General features: G+C 42.3%; 1 protein-coding gene across 1 annotated transcript; it reads left to right on the forward strand.

Moving 5' to 3' along the window:
• The first annotated feature begins 1,145 nt into the window (after positions 1-1,145).
• Positions 1,146-17,098, forward strand: GHITM (growth hormone inducible transmembrane protein). The gene is made up of 9 exons (XM_026005693.2): positions 1,146-1,315; positions 2,697-2,861; positions 3,798-3,897; positions 5,453-5,564; positions 5,951-6,092; positions 9,008-9,116; positions 13,603-13,791; positions 14,244-14,415; positions 15,639-17,098. The coding sequence occupies exons 2-9, from the start codon at positions 2,733-2,735 to the stop codon at positions 15,721-15,723; spliced, it is 1,038 nt and encodes a 345-aa protein (XP_025861478.1). The 5' UTR covers positions 1,146-1,315; positions 2,697-2,732; the 3' UTR covers positions 15,724-17,098.
• The last annotated feature ends 3,431 nt before the right edge of the window (positions 17,099-20,529 follow it).

The raw sequence follows: 20,529 nt of genomic DNA on the forward strand, positions 1-20,529 counted from the left end.
TGGGTGAAGATCCAAAGATTGAATTGATCTTGCTTGACCTGTTCACTATCTTAAGTGACAGATTTCTCTGCAGTGTTTTCCTGCAACTTTCAGAGTAAAGAAATAAAAATTGTGTGCTGCCAAACTGTTTTATTACCCACATAAAATGTAAACCTTTATGTTTGTCAAGATTTACACGGTGAGAGGATTATCATAAATCACAATTAACAATAGCTGAGCAGATAAGGCTCATGAATTTTACATGTTGTTAATCATCTTATCTAAAATAGCATCCCTCCAAGGCTTTATGCAGCTTTAGTTTTCTCCATGGTACTTATCACCACCAAACATTTTGTGTATTTGTTGTTTCTGCCAGAAAGTAAACACCATCAGGGCAAGGACTTTGTTTTGCCCAAACAGAACTGGTTGTGTTTTATCCATCTGCATACATCCCCAGGTCAGTGCTTGGTACAAAGGGAGACTCAGCAAATATTTGTGTAATGGATGAAAGAGGGTGAAAGAAAAAAACAAAACCTCCATCGTGTAGCCAAGAAATGGCTTCTCAGTTGACAAATTCTGAGTATTGAAGACTCACCTTAACCATCTCAGGGCAAGAGGCAGAGGCTGTTGTATCATGCCTGTTACACATGTCTACACTGAAGCCTGAAAATGGGCCTTGGGGAGGTCACAGAGCAACCTGGGGGAGGGGGAGGTTGCACCTGCTAAAATCTGGTCGCTGACCTTGCATTGTCCTATATTTCATCAGCCAACCTTAGGTGTCAGACCCAAGACCCCCTTGGGTCCCCTCTAAAAAGACCACTTTGGCACACTATTCGTCTCGCAATACATTCCTGAGAAGGAAGAAACAAGCGACATGAAGCAAAGAACGGGGCGACAGAATAATTTTTGGTTGTCACAGCGTTAACATTCTTTTTCAATTTTTACGTTATTTTTTTCTTCGTAACCGCCGCTAATGAAACTGTGGAGACAAAAACGAAGACTAGCTCCGCTACCCATAACCAACATGGCTGCAACGCCTTCACCGCCCACACCCATAATGGACGCTCTCTATGACGCCCCCGACAATCCGCTACCGGCCCCGCCCCTCCAGCCCGGAACCCCTCCTCTCTGCTGTGCCCGCCCTTCCGCCTGAGCTCCGCTGGTGATTGGGCGAGCCTAGTGTTTGGGCGCGTCTCCGGATGTTGCGTCACGCAGTGCGTCGGGGAGGCTGCGCGCGCAGACAGCAGGGAGCCGGCCGAGCGCCGCGGAGGTGGACGCGTCTGGGTGTCGGCTGCCCGGGAGGGTGACTGCGCGGTCGAGGTGACCGGGACCCGAGGTGCGGCTGCTCGCGGAGCCGCTGGGCGCCCCGGGGGAGAGCTGCGGGCGGGGGCGCTGACGCCGGGGCCCCGCGGCTTGCTGCGAGTTCCCCCCGGCCCCGAGCGGCGGCCTGTGCCTGCGGAAGTGGGGACAGTGCGCATGCGTGATCCAGCCTCGGGGGTGCGGGGTCACGGGCCCCTCCTTTAAGGCCGCAGCGTCTGCGGTTTAAGATGCCTTCCGGGGGGTTTCACTACCTTGCATACTTTCATCGTATTTTTTTTTTTTTAAAGATTTCATTTATTCACGAGACATAGAGGCAGAGACCCCGGCGGAGGGAGCAGCAGGCTCCCCGCAGGGAGCCGGACGCGGGACTCGAACCGGGGACCCCGAGGTCACGGCCTGGGCCGCAGGCAGTCGCTCTGCCGCCGAGCCCCACCCCCACCCCCCGCTGCCCTTCTCTCTCGGCGTGTTTTCAAGGGAAAGTACTATCTGGCACGTTCAGCGGAAATTCGTAATGTGTATTGTTCAGCATGGCCTTGGAGAGTCGTTCATCTCCTCCTTGGATGACGCTCAAACGTAATGCGGAGCGTAACTTGTTTAAATGTGATTTAATTTAAATTTAAACTTGTTTTAAATTTCCGCACGAGGGCATCCGGGGGGCTCAGCGGTGGAGCATCCGCCTCCAGCCCAGGTCATCATCCTGGGGTGCCAGGATCGAGTCCCGCGTCGGGCTCCCTGCATGGAGCCTGCTTCTCCCTCTGCCCGGGTTTCTGCCTCTCTCTGTTTCTCTGTGTGTGTCTCATGAATAAGTAAAATCTTTAAGAATGATAATAAATACATAAATTTTCCGTTTGAATGCTAGTATGAATCTTCAAACCACACAAAGCCATCACACACCCGGTAATGGTCTTAAGACATCAACCTCTACTTTGTATTAGAGGACTTCCGTGGGCGGCCTACGCCCTACTGTTTTTGACACTGGGATTTGATTCTGTTTTGGTGATCATCCCATATCGGGTTCTGTAGGTGGGTTTCTGGAAGCTAATAAGGAATAAGCAGGCGACTCATCATTAACGTTTAAAAAACTCACTGTTGGGGATCCCTGGGTGGCACAGCGGTTTGGCGCCTGCCTTTGGCCCAGGGCGCGATCCTGGAGACCGGGGATCGAATCCCACATCGGGCTCCCGGTGCATGGAGCCTGCTTCTCCCTCTGCCTGTGTCTCTGCCTCTCTCTCTCTCTGTGACTATCATAAAATAAAATAAAATAAAAAATTAAAAAGCTCACTGTTTCTGTTTCTCTACTGAAATCTGGTTGGCAGGCGCTTCCGTGTCTCTGGATCTTTCTGTGTTTACTTCCTCCACGGGTTAATGGGTTATGTCTTGTCTGCCTCTCACATTAGCATTTCAGATCTGCTTGGTAGACCTGCTGCACCACCATGCTGGCCGCAAGACTTGTGTGTCTCCGGACACTACCTTCCAGGGTTTTCCAACCAGCTTTCACCAAGACCTCCCCTGTTGTGAAGAATTCCATCACGAAGAATCAGTGGCTCTTCACACCCAGCCGGGTAAGGATCATCCGGTATCTTGTTCACGGGAAATTTTTTTTTTTTTTTCTGTTTTTGAGCGTACAAAGCTCCCTGTTTACCATTTGTGATTTACTGAAACAGCCCTGATAATGTCCCAGATCAGCTCTTTCTCATTAGTTCTGTGTCAGTCTGTTCCTCCTCATTGCATATGAAAGAAAGAGCTCCTGTAACTTTCTCTTTACTTAAAGCTTTTGGAGTTTTCATTCAGAGTTTACAGTGATTTGTCTGAGAGCTAGATGGTGCGGCAGAGACTGTGAGCCTATAGTCAAAAGCTTAAGAAGCCAGGAATGTTAACATTTAGTCAGTAGCTTATTAATAAGTTACCAAAAATGCCATTGCAGCTCTTGGTTAGAGAGTGGTAAAATCCATCAGGTTAGAGAAACACGCATTTTCTTTTATAATCGATTACTCTTCCAACATTCAGATTAGAAGTACGAGTTTTGATATGTGAGGTAGACAAGCTGTTTTCCTCTTAAATGAACTGTTCTGTTGAAAAAGAGCTAAAATAGAGGTAGTAGTCATCCCTCCTTTGACTTTTCTGTTAAGGAAAGGTAACTTTCTTGAGCCCCTTTCCAGATGGGGGAAAAAAAGTAGCTAATATTGAATACATATTTTTTAAAAGTTAGTGTTTAAACTATAATTCTAGAGATATAAATCTGTAGTTTATGAAGTAATTATTCTGAAATGTTAAGAAGTTGTAAACTGCAAACTTCAGCGAATCCACTTCAAAGATCGACCCCAGGTAGGGTCTACGTTTAGTTTCTTAGGTCGACTATCAAATCTATAGTGAAACTACATACAAAGAAAGTACCAGGTTACTTCATATAGAGTTTTCTAGTGTGATGAGATTTTATTTTACTAATAACATTCTGTTGTGCTGTGTGTATTACGTGTCTTTGTTTTTGTGTATTTCAGGACTATGCCACCAAGACAAGAGTCGGGATCCGGCGTGGGAAAATTGGCCAAGAACTTAAGGAGAGAGCAATGGAACCATCAGTGGAAAAAATATTTAAAAGTAGGCAGCAGTCTTTAGTTTTTGAACTGGAGTATGTGAATATGTTGAAAGAAGTCCATGAATGGCCTTCTAAAAATTTGTGCAAACTTACATATGTGAGCATTTTCTGGGAAGAAAAACAATCATTCTTTGGGATCTTATGACCTAGAAAAGATTTATACTGGGTTCATTGGTTCCCAATCATATTTCTTCCAGAGAAAATCTTACTTTTACCTTTAAAAAAAAAAAAAAAAGGACTAATAGTTAATATGCCATGATATAAAAGACAAAATCCTTAAGGAAGTCCATTTGAAGTTGCATAGAATCTTCATTTAAGCATATAATAATTATGTGTGTTTTAGGTCAAGAGAAAAATCACTAAAACAGATATTAATGAAAGCCTAGCTAAGAGTCCTCTTAACTGGTTGTTTATATATGGCCTCCCTTGAAACAATACTTTAATGAAGTCAGTTTGAATTTCAGTTTTGCAAATTTTACTAGATTGCTAGTCTACCCAAATCTAGTCCTCGAATGCTATTCCTGGTCAACGACCTTACAAAATGCCAATGTATTATAATAGGAAAGAGCTGTAATCTGTATGCCTTCAGGCATTTTTGATTAGTAACTTTACCATAAAAAATAATGTGAATCAAAAAAAAAAAAAAAATAATGTGAATCATATAGCTAAAGCATAGTAATATTCATACTGCACAAATTAAAACTCAAAGGAGTAAGATATATACAACTAAGAGTTGTTAAATTCTTTCTCTTTTTTTTTCTTTCTCTTTCTCTTACATTAGAGCACGCTCTCCTTGATTCTGCTGTATAAGCACATTACATTTTTAGTTCCTTTTTCTCTTTGTGACAAACATCTTTGTTAATGGCAATTTAGACACCGGTCTATTAACATTTTTTTTTTTTCATCTTTTTTTCTAAAAATATAATGAAAACATAACTCCGGTTCCTTTTTCTTTTTTTATGATTTTATTTATTTATTTGGCAGCTTGAGAAAGAGAGCGAGCACAAGCAGGGGAAGTGGCAGGCAGAAGGAGAAGTGGGCTCCCCACAGAGCAGGGAGCCCATTGCAGGGCTTAGTCCCAGGACCCTGAGATCATGACCTGAGCCAAAGGCAGACGCTTAACCAGCTGAACCAGCCAGGTGCCCCCATACCCAGATTCTTATGAATAAAATAGTATGTATTACAGAAGTGTCCCCACATCAACAGATATATCGCCTCCTTAAATTTCTTTGGAGAGAAATTAGAGGCTAATCAAGTCTGATCCTTTTTGTACTATTACACCTATGTTTTAGCTGTGTCCTTTTTTACAGGTCCCCTAATTTTGAAGCCACTTATATTCCCATATGTTCTAATTATGGTTGTTACAAAGGAATATGGTATATTGTTTGATTTTCCCCTTAAAAAGTATTAGAAAGGGCTTGCTGTCAGCATTTTATTTATTTATTTATTTATTTATTCATTCATTCATTTATTCATTCATTTATTCATTTATTTATTTTAGCATTTTAATTTAGTCAAGATTTGACGGTATTAAAGTGCACTCCCTTTGTTCTGCAGTTGACCAGATGGGAAGATGGTTTATTGCTGGAGGAGCTGCTGTTGGTCTTGGAGCACTGTGCTACTATGGCTTGGGAATGTCCAACGAGATTGGAGCTATTGAAAAGGCTGTGTAAGTAAATCATTCCCAGACGTTTCCAATCTTCAAGATTCCAATTTTGTTTTCATCCTTCTCTTTTGTCACTTTTGGAATAACTTACATCTAATCGTCTAACCAGAAATAATAAAATAAAATTTCTTAGCATCTGTTCAAACTTAAATCTTCTAAGGTTATATGTGTTTAAGCAAGGAGAAAACATTTTGCTTTATATATGTGCCAAGTGCTTAGGTTTATGTCAATTTATGATAACTCCAATGTGTATGTACATCATTTCCATAATAAATGGGAATAAGATGGGAGCAATAAACTGCTATTTCCCAAAGTTTCCCGGCTATGAATGATTTAACCAAAATTTATATCCGTACTTCTATAAATAAACCTTGTCGTGTTTCTTACAGAATTTGGCCTCAGTATGTGAAGGATAGAATTCATTCTACCTACATGTACTTAGCAGGAAGTATTGGTTTAACAGCTTTGTCCGCCCTGGCAGTGAACAGAACTCCTGTTCTCCTGAACTTTATGATGAGAGGCTCTTGGGTGGTAAGTCAGCTTGTCTTTGTTTTCCTTTTCCACTATCAGAAGATTAAACAAAAATATTGGGAGAGGAGTATTAAATGAAAGGAATCCCTTACTAAATTGAACAAGTTCAAATCTATGAATTAACAGTGCAACTGAGACAGTAGGAATTACATTCTGAAGTAAATCAGGAATTATTCTTCGTAGAGTATGTATTGAAATAGTGGCAAAGGGGTTGAAAACCAAACTTAGAGGAATATCCTACTTACCTAGCAACAGAGATCAAACAGCTCGTATTTTGTAGCAATTTAGTTAAAAGGGAGGGGGTACAATGGCAAATGCAAAGCCATCTTAGGAGTCAGTGGAAAATAGTTGTTGCTAACACAACTTTCTTGATCCTTTGTAAAGCTTTACATTCCATGAGGTTTTTTTTAAGCGTTTGTTATTTTGCTAGATAGAAAAAAAATATTTCAAAAACGGTAGCTATTTTTCTACTATCTGGTTGAAGAAATGAACTTGAGTAAGTGGTAAAGGTTGTGCAGTAAAAAGTAGAAAGTGTAAAATGAGTTGAAAGACTTTTTGTCTTGAACTAATAGGGAAGTTCCACGAAAGAGGCATTTGTTTCATCAGAACTGTTGAAGGCCAGCATTTTTTATTATAGGAGAGGACAAAAGTGGTCTAGGTTTGCAGAACAGCTTGAGCAGAGAAGAAGTAGTCACTAAAACTGGCTTCACAGTAGTGTCAAGAGTGGAGTTTAGAGTATGAAGTCTAGAGTAAAGAAGACACAGTTAGAAAGGGAATGTTTGATTGCCACACAGAGGAGAGTGGCTGACCTGTCCAAGGCCATTGCAGATACTGAAACTGCAAAAATATGATTTGTATTTGAGTTCTAAGTGCTCCAGTGGAAGAGACGAGCAGCAAGTATACCAGCTGTGGCTTTGCCAGCTCTGAATTGAGGGATTGTAGGAACGTGAACTATGAGTGTGAGACTGGGAGGGAAGGAGGATGGGAAAGTTTATCATACAGATTTCCCATCAGTAACCAGATCTAACTTCTATCCAAAGCCATATTTCCACTGTACTTTCCAAAAGAGAACCATTTAGGATAGCATGGCCATTTGGACACTTCAGTATTCTTAGGATTGCTTCTCAGATGGATGTTATAAGTCTCCTAGCCTAGAAGTTCATGAGGACACAGAATACGCATGGTTTATTCTCACCAGGAGCAGAAGCTTTGATTAGATAATATAAAACAATGCTTTTTAACAAAGCACCATGGCTATAAGAAAAATTAAAATATACAAAAGAATTTAGCTCCTGAAATAAGATTTCAAACAAGTTTTGTGCTTAGATCATATTCTCGACTTCCTCTGGGTGTAAGTTCACTCTTACCTGCTGTTAGGGCTACTTAAATAAAATTGTTTGGAAAGTCAGGCAAGTGCTCCAGAGATGAAGATGAAACTTTTTGGGGAGGACAGACATCACATAAATAATGTCAGAGTTGGTACCAATTGATTTTGGAACAGAGGAGAGGCTTCTGACCCTGCTGTGGCAGTTGGTGTCCCTCCCAGAATAACTTTCGGGTGAGGATGTAATCCTTAAATAAGTCAACCAGATAGAAAAGAGGTATTCTGGGGCACCTGGGTGGCTCAGCAATTGAGCGTCTGTCTGCCTTCGGCTCAGGGCGTGATCCCAGGCTCCTGGAATCGAGTCCCACATCGGGCTCCCGCATGGATCCTGCTTCTCCCTCTGCCTATGTCTCTGCTTCTCTCTGTCTCTCATGAATAAATAAATAAAATCTAAAATTTAAAAAAAAAAAAGTATTCTTAGGCAAAATAAACAGAATTAAAGAGACATGAAATGGGGGCATGTTTGCATCCCCACCATTTCAGTGTAGCTGGACTGTGTAGAGTATGGAAAGGCAAAAAATACAGCTGGGTCATGAACATGAAGGATCTTAAAAGAAAAAAGTAACAATTGTAATAAATACCCTGAAAATGCCTTGCATTTGTATGAAGAATTGTATGAAATGGTTTTTAGTAATTATTTCTCCACTCGAAGATGATAGACTCTAGTGTACTTATTTATATTAATATGAGTGAAGGCTTTTTTTTTTTTTTTTTTAAGATTTATTTATTTAAAAATTGTATTTATTTAAGAGAATGAGCAGGGAGGTGCAGAGGGACAAGCAAAAACCTCCCCAGTGAGTGGGGGAGCCGACATGGGACTTGATCCCCGGACCTAATATCATGATCTGAGCCAAAGCCAGGCGCTTAACTGACTGAGCCACCCAGGCACTCCCAAGATTTATTTATTTGAGAGAGAGCAAGAGCGATGGAAAGTGTGTGAATGAGCATGGGTGAGGGAACAGAGGCATAGGGGGAGAGAGAATCCCAAGCGACTCCATGCAAGGCTCGATTTCACAACCCTGAGATCATGACCTGAGCCAAGACCAAGAATTGAACACTTAATCAACTGAGCTACACAAGCACCCCTATTGTGGGATTCTTAAAGAGGTTTTTTTTTAAATCTCTGTGTAGGGACGCCTGGGTGGCTCAGCGGTTAAGCCCTTGCCTTCGGCCCAGAGTGTGATTCTGGAGACCTGGGATTGAGCCCCACATCAGGCTCCCTGCAGCGAGCCTGCTTCTCCTGCCTGTGTCTCTGTCTCTGTGTGTGTGTGTCTCATGAATAAATAAATAAAATCTTTATAAATCAATCAATCTCTGTAGCAAGAATAAAATTAAAAGATGGTCGTTACCAGTCAAAGCTCAAAGGAACTCTTTTGAAGGGGTCTGCAAAACTTTGTGTGCCGGTAGGGGGCGCTCATCCTTAATCTTTTTAAACAAGGTTTTTGGGAGAGACCAGCTGAACTTGGAACGTGTGGGTTTCTACTTTGTCGTTGTATAGGATTGATTCTCCTCAGTAATATGTGTCTTCCAGACAATTGGTGCAACCTTTGCAGCCATGATTGGAGCTGGAATACTGGTACAATCAATATCATATGACCAGAGCCCAGGCCCAAAGCATCTTGCTTGGTTACTACATTCTGGTATGTTCTAATTTTAAATTCTCATTTAACAACCTTCTTACTGTCTTTTTTTGGTGACTTCACAATTGTGCATAATGTAATAAAGCCTCGTGTTTAGAAAAAAACAGTTTTTTATACTATTAGTGGTTGCTTATTGCCAGACCTCTACTCTGAAAAGTTAAAGGCTCTGATACTAAGATCATGGACAACCCCAATATTACATTTGGCCTCCTGTGACACTCCAGTATATGCAGAGATTTCCGTTACGTATTTTGTCTACTCCTGGGAGGGTGTCAAACGTGATACACATTACTTCATACTTGTTCTTGTGTATCTTTAGAAAAATGTAAAAATGAGGGTGGAGAAGAAGAGGTAAGACAACACATGAAAGAATAGGAGTGTAGAGGATCTTGCAGCGAGGCTTTGGAAGGGAGAACACAGTAAAAAACGTCTTTGGAAATGTGTATCTGTGTCTGATACTGTTAGCTGAGTCATTGTTTAGGTAGGTTTAGCACAAATACACCGTGGACAGGGCAAAGGCTGTCCTTTGGGACAGTTCTAATATCCTTTTATAGGTATATGTTGTGATCCCTCCCTTAGTTGTAGAGACACAGATATTTTAGACAAAGTGTTTTCCATCTCAGGTATCCCAGGATAGCTTGTCTGTGGGTTGAATTAAGAGCCAGCTAGATCCAGAAACAAAAGTTCTTCTTAGATACATGATCTCTACCACAAAACAAATTTTATTTTTTCTGGTTTTTTTAGTTTGAATATAGTTGACACGCAGTGTTACAGTGCTTGGCAGTGTACAACAGTGTGATTGAGCTTCTCTGTACGTTGTGCTCCACTCCCCGCAGCTGTAGGGGCTGCCGTCTCACCATGCAGCGCTACTGCAGTATCACTGGCCAGGTCCCCCATGCTGTGCCGTTTACGCCTGTGACTTCATTCTGACTGGAAGCCTGTATGTCCCACCCCTTCTCACCCACTTTGCACACCCTGCCACCTCCCCCTGGCAACCATTTGTTCTTTGTCTTTATCTGTGTCTGCTTTTTAATAGCCTATTCACTTAAACAAGACAAATTTAATAAGCATTTCCCTGAAAATTTCAGGGGAACAGACTCTGAAGTGTTATTAACATTAACAAATGGAAATTAGGTATTTGGCATCCAAATTTCTGGTGTGAACTGTGTCATTTATTTTCTTCATGTGCTTTGTTCGATCAGTAAGAGAAGGCATGACTTCACAACCTCGGCTTTCAAGTCTCTTTCGTTATGCTTGAGGTCATTCAACCATAGCTATTTTCCATGGAGCTTTACAGAATAAAACCCTGTGATGGAGGGAGGTGGTCCTTTATCTTCTAGTACCAATAACCTACTTTTAATTTAAAAAATTATTTAAAAAATTTTTTTTAGTTATTAGAGTAGAGATATGTGAACTTGTGTAAATAAGAATTATTCAGCTCACCATCTGTTTAGCATCAGTATCTTGCCCAGTGGATGGAGTTCTGTTCCTCATTCCCATTTTAGACACTGAGTTTGGTGAAAAAACAGGTTGTGCTTTTTTATCTCTGATAAGTAGTAGATACTTAATGACTTACTGAATTAAATTAAAATAGCTATATAGTTTGTTTTTTAAATTTTTTTTTTAAGATTTTATTTATTTATTCATGATAGTCACACAGAGAGAGACAGAGAGGCAGAGACACAGGCAGAGGGAGAAGCAGGCTCCATGCACCGGGAGCCCGATGTGGGATTCGATCCCGGGTCTCCAGGATCGCGCCCTGGGCCAAAGGCAGGCGCCAAACCGCTGCGCCACCCAGGGATCCCAGCTATATAGTTTGAATTTAGAATAGGGCTTTCTTTCTGGGTTGCTTACTTGAGTCAAAGTATTTTGTGTGTTGAAGGGGGCTTGCAAGACACCCCCCCCCCTCCTTCATTCATTTAGTGTTTTTTAAGAAGGAATCCTAGGACTCAGCAGATGTTTGTTATTCAGAGCTAAGAATTTATTACGATAAAAGGACACATGATAGCATCTGCAAGGGGAAAAAATAGAGGCAGAGTCTGGAGAAATTCATCCAGAGGCTTTCAGCACTCCCTCCTTTCTTTAAGGGGACTTAGGGCAGTGAAAAGTGCAGTGAGATGGGAAGCCTATTAGAGACTTGGTGCCCAGGAATTTTCTGGCTGATCTTGTAAGCATCCTCCTAGCAACTACCAAAATATGAATTTCCAGAAGGAAAGCAGGTTTTCAGCATAACATTGTTTGCACAAGTTGTTTAACCTTCCCACTTACGGAATGCTTCATGTGCCAAGTTCTTAAATAGCCAAGGACCAGCCCTGCAAGCAAGTCTTTGTAAAGATGATCTTAGGCCTGCTACAGTAACCCTTCCCTGCACAGCATGAATGCCAGTTTTTGCTCTATATTTCATACATCTCTTAAGCAGCTTTGTAGGCTGGCATTAGCATCTCCATTTCATGATAGGGAAGTGGAGGCTATGTGAGGTCACACCAGCAGGTGCCAGGTCAAAACCGACACCTTTATTTCTTCAAGTCCAGCCCCCTGTTTACTCTTGCTTTCACTGGCATGATTGAGATGATACCTGAAGGGGGTTTGGATGACCCAGGGGTCATCCCTCACATTATTAAAGGGACACCAGAGTTGGCTTTTGACCAGTATTAATATCCCAGTGCATTCCATTTTCTTTTTTCATTCAAATATATAAGCACTATGTAGACCTAGCTGTGGTCTTAATCAGGATTAAGTGGTACTGTGCAGGAATTACTAAAATGATCATTGGAAAACTATTCTAATTGTGTCTTAAAGCTTTGGGAAGGCTAGACCACAGCTGCACACACCATCAGAAAACTAGAGCCAGATGGTGAGGAACAGACCTTTGGGGGGACCTGCCCATAGCTGATGACAAAGTCCTGGAGGACCAGACCAGACCCTCAAAGGCCTCAAACTTAGGTGCAACTGTTACAAGAAGGCCAGGACTCAGGTGCCCACACTCTGTGAGGGAGGGCAAGTCTCTCAGAACACACACAGCCTGACTGCCAGAGAGCTAGGCCACAGAAGGTGAACCTCTCAGTACAGTGGCATCTGGGATGACACCTTAGCAGAGCGTGGTGACTAAGCCAGCCAAGGGCCAGACTCCAGTGATGAAAGCTCCAGAGAAGACCTCCAGTGAACCTAGCCATGAAGAGTGGAAAAACCAGAGGACTGTACCATGGCCGTCAAAGCCACCTGAGAAACTGTCTTCGACAGGGTAGAAGAGGATCACTTGAGGGGCAGGCCATGGAAAACAGGACCACCAGGCTAGGCCCTGGATGCTGTGAAAGGGCCATGAAGGAGGCAAGGCCTCATCCTTGCTCCATGGAACCAGCTCTCCCTCCTGTCCCTGGCCATTGGTGGCTAATGGGGTCAAGAGAAGCTGAAGCAATGAGCCGGCACATTAGTACAGGGAATGGAGGAGGAAGGACACTTTCATCCTCTGCCTTTGGCTTAATCCAAATTTCAGGACAGGGAATTACCTGGGGCAAGTGAAGTGGGGAGCCTGGTGGAGAATAAAGGTTTTTCTTGGATTCTGCCCCCCCCCCCTTTTTTTTTTTGCTAAAAATGTTGCTGTTAGTTGCAAAACTGATGGGAATCTTGGTAGAAATGTCCTAGAAGAATTTTTATCCAGTATCTTTCTTACAGCAAAGGACATTTTTTATTGCTCACTATCATGAGATATATCTTAACTACTTGATCCAGAAATGTTACTCTCACAAAAGGGACACACTGTTGAAATTACAGTATGGCAACAGCTATGCCTGTTGTAGGAGTTCAACATAGACCCTTAATGTTTAGGAAGAGGATAACTTGTTCTACTCACCTCTGAAATACTGCCTTGTCTAAGATTTTTTTTTTTAATTAAGGAATTCTATTTGCGTTGCTGATTAAATTATTGATGCCTTTCAGTATAATTTTTCAGAACTTGTTTATAAATATCTTACAACCAAAATTATCATTTGCAAGCTGAGATGGCATTCCCTATTACACAAAGAAATAAAGTGTCCTTGAAGTTCCTACATTTTAGAATTAGCACCATGTACACATTCTCTCTTTACCTTATTCCCTTTGGGCATCGGCAGGTTTGACCTATCAGTTACCCATTTCAAGCCTTTTTATCTCAATCCTTATATATGTGATCATTGTTGCAAAGAATACCAGACGCTCACATCCAGATAAAGAACTACATAGAATTTGTTAAAGTCTAAATTAGTGTTTATTCTTTGAGTCGAGACAATTTAAGAATATGTTATTCTTGTGATTTTGAATTTGGATAGCCACAGGTACAGGTTTGGGTTGTGGAATTGGGAGGGTTGGGGAGTAGAGTATGAAATAAGGGAGAGACTTTCCTCTTGTCTAACAACGAGGTATGTGATGTTCCGATGGCATGTTGTTAGAAGTGGCATTTTTATTTTTGGTTGTTATTTAGTACATACTTAATTACTTGCTCTTTCTCCAGGTGTGATGGGTGCAGTGGTGGCTCCACTGACAATATTAGGGGGGCCTCTTCTCATCAGAGCTGCGTGGTACACCGCAGGCATTGTGGGAGGCCTCTCCACTGTGGCCATGTGCGCACCCAGTGAGAAATTTCTGAACATGGGAGCACCCCTGGGAGTGGGCCTGGGCCTCGTCTTTGTATCCTCACTAGGTAAGCCGCTGTGCTCGGATACTTGGTTCTTAGTATCCTACAATCATTGATGTACTCAGTTATCCTGATGGAGGGAATTTATTAAGAGTCATTTACAAAAGTTTAAAAGGGAAACACTAATTAAAGTGTATTTTCTTACTTGGCATCATGGTAAACTATTATTTTTGGTTTTACCAAAATACATCTAAAGTGGTAAAGCCGATTTGGGAAACAATCAAGATCGCTCTTAATGCAAGAGCCTTTCTGTAATGTGGGCAAGTGACCCACTATAGGAATGAGTATAATGGGTCTGGAACAAAATTACACAGTGCGTATAGTCCTGTTGTTATTTGTGCAATACACCAAAAGGTTTTTGGTTTTTTTTTTTTGTTTTTGTTTTGTTTTTAAGTAAAGTTAATCATAAATCCAATTATAAAAGAGTCCATTTGTTTGTTTGTTTTTTTCCCTTCCAGGATCAATGTTTCTCCCACCTACCACTGTGGCTGGTGCCACTTTGTACTCAGTGGCAGTTTATGGTGGATTAGTTCTCTTCAGCATGTTTCTTCTCTATGATACGCAGAAAGTAATCAAGCGTGCAGAAGTAATACCAGCGTATGGAGTTCAAAAATACGATCCCATCAATTCGTAAGTAGTCTTTAATGTCCTCCCTTTGTTACATAGAACATTCGTGTTATTATGGTTTATTTTATTTTATGGCTGTGTTAGTTTCCGAGGGCTACTGTAACAGACTACAAACTGGTTAAAACAATGAAAATGTATACTCTCTGTAGTTCTGTAGAAGTCTGGCCAGAAGTCTGACATCAAGGTGTCCTCAAGGTTGATATTTTCTGAGGGTTCTAAGAGAGAGTGTGTTCCATGCCTCTCTCCTGGCTTCTCCTTTGGCCAGCAGTCCTTGACATTCCTTGGCTCGTAGACACATTACTCCAATCTGTACGTCCGTCTTCACGGCAGTCTTCCTGTATGTCTGTCTCCAGTTAGGTTGGATGAAGACTCACCCTGCTCCAGTGTTAACCTCATCTTAACTCCCATCTTGATTACATTTGTCTTATTTCCAAATAAGGTCACTTTTATAGGTACAAGGATTAGGATGTCCACCCACAAGAATGAGTGGGTGGAGTTCTATTTTATTTCAGTTGCTTGCTGTTTCATCTCTTCAGTAAGCTATGTATCCACGGAACATTTGACTGGGTTGTAACAACTAAGTGTTATATTTAGGTGTTCAATTAAGTCAGTATTTACCTGTTTTTGTTGATGAGCTTTATGGTGCAGCTGTTCTATAACAATGCTTTTCCCTTTTCTTGGACTCTACACCAAAGTAGGTTGTTTTATTTAAGCAACTTTCTTGAGTTTCGTGGTGTCTATCACATTTTTTTTAAGTAATTTTTTTCCCCTTGAAACTGAAATTCAATGTAATGTTTTTTTAAAAAAGCTGCTCCAACACAGATTTGTAACAGTTTTCTTTGGTTGGCAGTTGGGGGGGGGTTGCTTAGAGGAGATACATCATATTTTAAAATGCCAGACTTGTGTCTGACACATTTTTATGAAGGTGTTTCTTTGGTTTCTCTCTATTATTTCATTGTCTATCACCCAGGGTTTTTTTTTGCAAGGATAGGATAATGATTTTTTAAATTGCCCTTTAACATTTCAAAAATTAATCTGCCAGAAGGAAATCTTGACTCTAGTCTAGGGCTTCCTTCCTTAGTTGGCATCTTTTGTTTCTTTAATTTCCATTTCATATACCTTTGACAGATAATCAGTGTTGCTTTTTCTTTTCTACATTAAGAAATAGTTTTTTCATTGTTATTAGAATTACATTATCTATAACAGGCCATAATTTTCTTTTCCAGGATGCTGAGAATCTACATGGATACATTAAATATATTTATGCGAGTTGCCAGTATTCTAGCGACTGGAAGCAACAGAAAGAAATGAAGTGCCTCAGCTTCTGACTTCATTAATACATCAGATATCTTGCTTGTTTAATAGGGACAGGTATTCATTAAATAATTGTTCAAGCAGCTTTCATTGAAGTTTAGAAGATAAGACTTGTCGACATGTTTCAGATGTTCTGGAGATGTGATGCTTCAGGTCTGCTTTTTCTTCTGAAGAATAAATTTAGTTCTCTTCCAAATAAGCACACACATTTCTAGTTCTCATGTTTGAGTAATTCTAAAATATTTCAATGAATGTGAAAACTAAGGTTTTTGTTGTGAGAAATTTATTCTATTTTAAAATTTATTTGATTAAGTGAAAATTAGCAAACTTTGTTTTGCTGCATATCTTTTGAAATGCAGAAATATTAACAAGTAATGTCACAAGTGATGTAGAGGTTTGGTAAAGGGACCAGAGAAAAGCAAAGGGTCACCTGCAGTCCTTCGTTGAATACTTAGCACTTGTGTAATTGGTGGTGAGCCAGTGTGAGAGGTCTGGCTATTTGGAAGCAAACAAATCATTGATGTTTTTATGTTCGTCTTTTGAACTTAACAAAAGCATTGAGCATTAAACAGATATAAGTGATTCATTTTCCCGATGTTCCTTTCCTTTTCAGTGCTATCTGTACAACGCAGGTGTGACTTTTTTTGTTTGTTTTGTTTTGTTTTGTTTGTTTTTGGACTTCTCATTGTGAGACGTTGCTAGGACAGTCCAGAATGTTAATCGTATGGAGAATTCCTGATAAGTGTTAAATGTGTTTAAGTTTTATTTTTGAACCACACAGAACAAAATATCCTTAAAACTCTTTTCAGGATAAGACATTCAAAGCATGAAAACTGTTGGATTTTCAAATACAAAAACACAGTGTTCCTAATTGTTGAATTTTTTTTTTTTTTTGCATATTTATTGAAATGTTTAATACATGCTTACCTTTCTCATCTCTACAGGGTTTGAGGCTTTTATCAGTAAAGCCTGTTAGTGGTTCACACTTACGATTATGAAAACAGTTTTTCTCCCTAAGACTTGGTTTCTTGTGTTGCTCTCAGACTAATAAGCACTTAAAAGGGGGGCATAGCTAGTCTTTCTTCATGATTATGTCAGTTAAAACTGTAATAGGCAAAGTGCTTCGTTAAGAGTTCCCCCCTTTAGACTCACCCTTCTCTCTCTTGCACAGACTATTACTTGACTCTCGTGAAGTTAAGTTTTTTGATACAGAGGAGTTATTTTTGGAAGTTCTTAATGAATGAAGTGTATGATTATTGAAATGATTGGTATTTTTGACAAATATTTATTACAGTAATCCAGAAGTCACTATTCCAACCACCTCATGTTACATAGGATGCTCATTTCTGAAATAATAAAGGTTCCAGCCTGCTGTGATTGGTCTGTAATTTTTCCAGCTGAACACATGTATACTATATGAATAGAGGATTTGTTTCCTTTATTCTCTTCCTCACCTAGGGTGTAGAATACCGTGTGATTATGGCCGTGGTGCTTGTCGCCAGACTGCCCTTTATTTGAGCCCTGCCTCTGCCACTGATTGCCTGTGTGTCCTTGGGCAGGCAAACTACTTAACCTCTCTGTGCCCATTTTCTTATCTATAAAATGAAGATGGTACGAGAACCTACCTCAGGATTGGGGTGAAATGTGGACATTTAGCACTAAGTTTAAGCAGCTGTTGCTGGGCCTGAGGGGGGTGTCCTAAGAAAAGTCCAAGGGCCAAACTTGCATTTATCCCCTCGTCTACTTTAGTCTCTCTGCAGTGTTAATGTGATTGTAAAGGTCCTCTTGTCTTCAGTCACATTTTGTATCCCTGTGTTTGGATGGTATCACACAAAACAGGGTTTCAACAATGGGTATCAGGCAACAGCTTATTTAGAAAAACCAGATAGGTTTTTTTTTTTTTAAATGACTGGGTATTTTATTACATCACTTTTCCTAACTTTGCTAAAGACAATGAAGACTTTGGTATAAAAAGTGAGTTATATAAAATGTGAATGCTTACAAAATAAAATATTTTAACCAGATGTAAAGTGATAAACGAGAAAATCACTGGTCCCTAAGCTCACCGAGGTTTTTTCTTCACATCACTCACGGGGAAAGAGTGAGGACCGGCACATTGATAAGACTTCAGGCAAAAAAGAGAAATACCTACTTGTGGTTTTCTGAAACATCACCTGAAGTTTTATAGAATAACAGAAAATGTACTTAAAAAATAATCACACGAAAAATGAAGTCCCTTTTGGTTTGCTTACAATAGTGTCGTGAGCACTCAGGAAACATGAGTGTAGCAGGCACCATGTTGCCTGAAGTTGTTCATCTGGACGGAGGGCGTGTGTCCGTGTTGAGGTTCTTGAAACTGGACAAGCCTTGAGGTTTGTGTCTTCCCAGTACGGCGGGGGGTCCAGAGGCCCTGGTCATTGCTAAGGATTCGATTATTTGCATGTTGTGCATGGAGTCCTTTGAGTCGTAATGTCCCCTGGAGCTGGGTGCTTGCAGTCCCCGTCCTGCCGAGGACTGAGCTGAAGCCCACAGGTTCAGTATTCGCACAAGGTCACGTGGCTGAGGAAGTGGTGCAATTGAATGTCTCAGCTGGTTATGCTGGAACGTTCCGGCATATGCTGGCTTATATATAGTGCCAGAAACTCCTTTTCTCCATTTCTGAGGTCACTTAGAGCTACAGATCAAAGGATTTTTTTCCGGTCCGTGCACTCACCAAGGTGGAGTCCTCCCCAAATGTGCCCAGCGTGGCTAGCAACCTGGGGCTGGAAACAACGGACTCCTGCTCACAGGCGAGGGCGCGTCGAACGATCCATGAGGTGGTCTGATGCCCTGGTTTTACACAGCAGCACAGAGCCTGGTGAAACGAGATTCGAGGCACGATTTCATAGGAAAGGTGTTAGATTTCTTAATTTTATTTGCTTATCATGTTACCTCCGTTCCAAGATGCTGTATTTTTCACATTTCATCTCTGAAGTGTGTTTAATTTCACTGGTCTTTCATTTTAATGTGTTTAATTTCATGATTACCATTTATCCAGATAACTAAAACGAGGTGCTTTTTTTTTTTTTTTTTGCAAAACTAAATTATCTTAAAAATCAGTGACATTTTAGAATTTTTAAAATGTTATTTTCCAGTGGTTGGTTTTTGCATTTCTAATAGTTGATTTGTAGGAACAGGTACCTGAGGGATTAACTTTCCATAATTGTAGCAACTTTTACTGATGATTCACAGGGACTCTTCCCAGAAGACCATGCAAACCTAGCCGCACCCAGCTGTGTGCATCTCGCAGGCCAAACCTGACTTCCCTGACTTCCCGGCAGCGCACAATGGTTCCCAGCAGGAGGATCAGTGGTTTGATGTGACAGGAGTAAGGGGCCCCAAAGCTGTGAAGTAGCTTCTGGTGAATGGAGTGCAGCCGCCAGGGGGATCCCACGGCGAGCCAAGGCCCTGACCCTGCTGCCGTCGCCGCAGTGAATGCTGAAGCCAGGAGCCCTTGGGGGGGTGGAGGGGCCCAGACACAAGTCCTGCTGAAGAGATCCGGTCAACAGGTGTCTGTCGAGCCGTCTCTTAGGCACCCCGTTGTTAAAATGTGAGAACCAGCAGCTGTGACCCCAGGCAGTCGTGAAGGTGTGATCTGGGAACTACAAAAACGCTCCGGACGCGGACGCTTTGCCCTAGGAGTTGGGGGGAAGCAGCAGGTGTCCCCGGGGAGGCCACTTGGGCAGCCCCCCAGCCGCCTCCCTTACCCTCCAGGGTTTCGCCTCCCTTACCCTCCAGGGTTTCGCAGGCGACAGCATCCAAAGTGCAAGAGTCCAGGTACAGAGAAGCGGGAGCTATGGCAAGGTCTTTGCCGTGAATTCTGGGGAACAGGAAAAATGGGTGTTTGGGAGGAAAACGGGCTGTTCTGTATCTTTGCCCCCAAGCAATTTTTTTTTTTTTAAAGGAAAGTACATACAGAGAGAGGGAACATGGGAACGCTAAAACAAGCTTTTCAGGTTTTAGGAAGGTAGCGGAAAGACCCAGAAAGCAGGACGTCTCTCCCCTTGAGAGCCCGGGCACGTCTCTCCGCAGGGCCTCAAAGTCCCCGGAGCCCAGACGCGCGGTGGCCGCAACGTCAGGACTGGAGTTCCCCGGGGACAGCACGGAGGGCACACTGTCCTCCAGGAAGCCTGCTGCCACCCCGCGGGGCGCCCAGCTCCGAGCTCTCCCCGCCCGCACCCTCCTGCGCCCGCTGTTCCTCGCCGAGGCCTGCATTTCAGGGTGCTGGGTTTTGGAGGGTTTTTTTGCCCTGAATTGTGGCAGCGAAAGACAACCATTGTCCGCCTTAAAGAAGCGTCATACACCCGTGAACACGAGTGGGAGGTAGGTTTTGGAGACAGGGTGCTGTGAACAAAGGCGAGGAAAGCTGTGCACCCTCTCCTGGCAATGGCGCCTGATCATTTACTGTTTTTTTTTTTTTTTTAAGATTTTATTTATTCATGAGGGGCCCGGACACACACAGGCAGGCCTGGATCCCAGGAGCCCGGGCTGCTCCGGTGCAGGGGGCAGGGCCTTCCCGCTGTCGGAAGGCCCCTCCAGCTCCAGCTCCTCGTTCCCAGAGGCCAGGCTGCAGACACGAGGAGTCGAGCACAGGCTAAAACGCTCGGTTAGAGCCCTGGATCCTGTGGCCGGAGGGTGAGGGAGCTAGGAGACGGAACCTGGAACCTACAGACCGGGCCCTGGGCCCCCCCAGACCCCAGACCCCCAGCTCCAGGCTGAAGCGACCGGTGGGGGGGGGGGGTGTGAGCGCGGGTGGCAAACGGC

The sequence above is a fragment of the Vulpes vulpes genome, chromosome 4 (assembly GCF_048418805.1).
Source record: "Vulpes vulpes isolate BD-2025 chromosome 4, VulVul3, whole genome shotgun sequence".
Lineage (NCBI taxonomy): Eukaryota > Metazoa > Chordata > Mammalia > Carnivora > Canidae > Vulpes > Vulpes vulpes.

Bases quoted from the DNA above. Each gene is read 5' to 3' on its own strand.
- GHITM (XM_026005693.2), top strand. From the start codon at position 2,733: ATGCTGGCCGCAAGACTTGTGTGTCTCCGGACACTACCTTCCAGGGTT. The intron at 2,862-3,797 runs GTAAGGATCATC...TGTGTATTTCAG, and splicing joins GGCTCTTCACACCCAGCCGG to GACTATGCCACCAAGACAAG. The intron at 9,117-13,602 runs GTATGTTCTAAT...CTCTTTCTCCAG, and splicing joins TGCTTGGTTACTACATTCTG to GTGTGATGGGTGCAGTGGTG.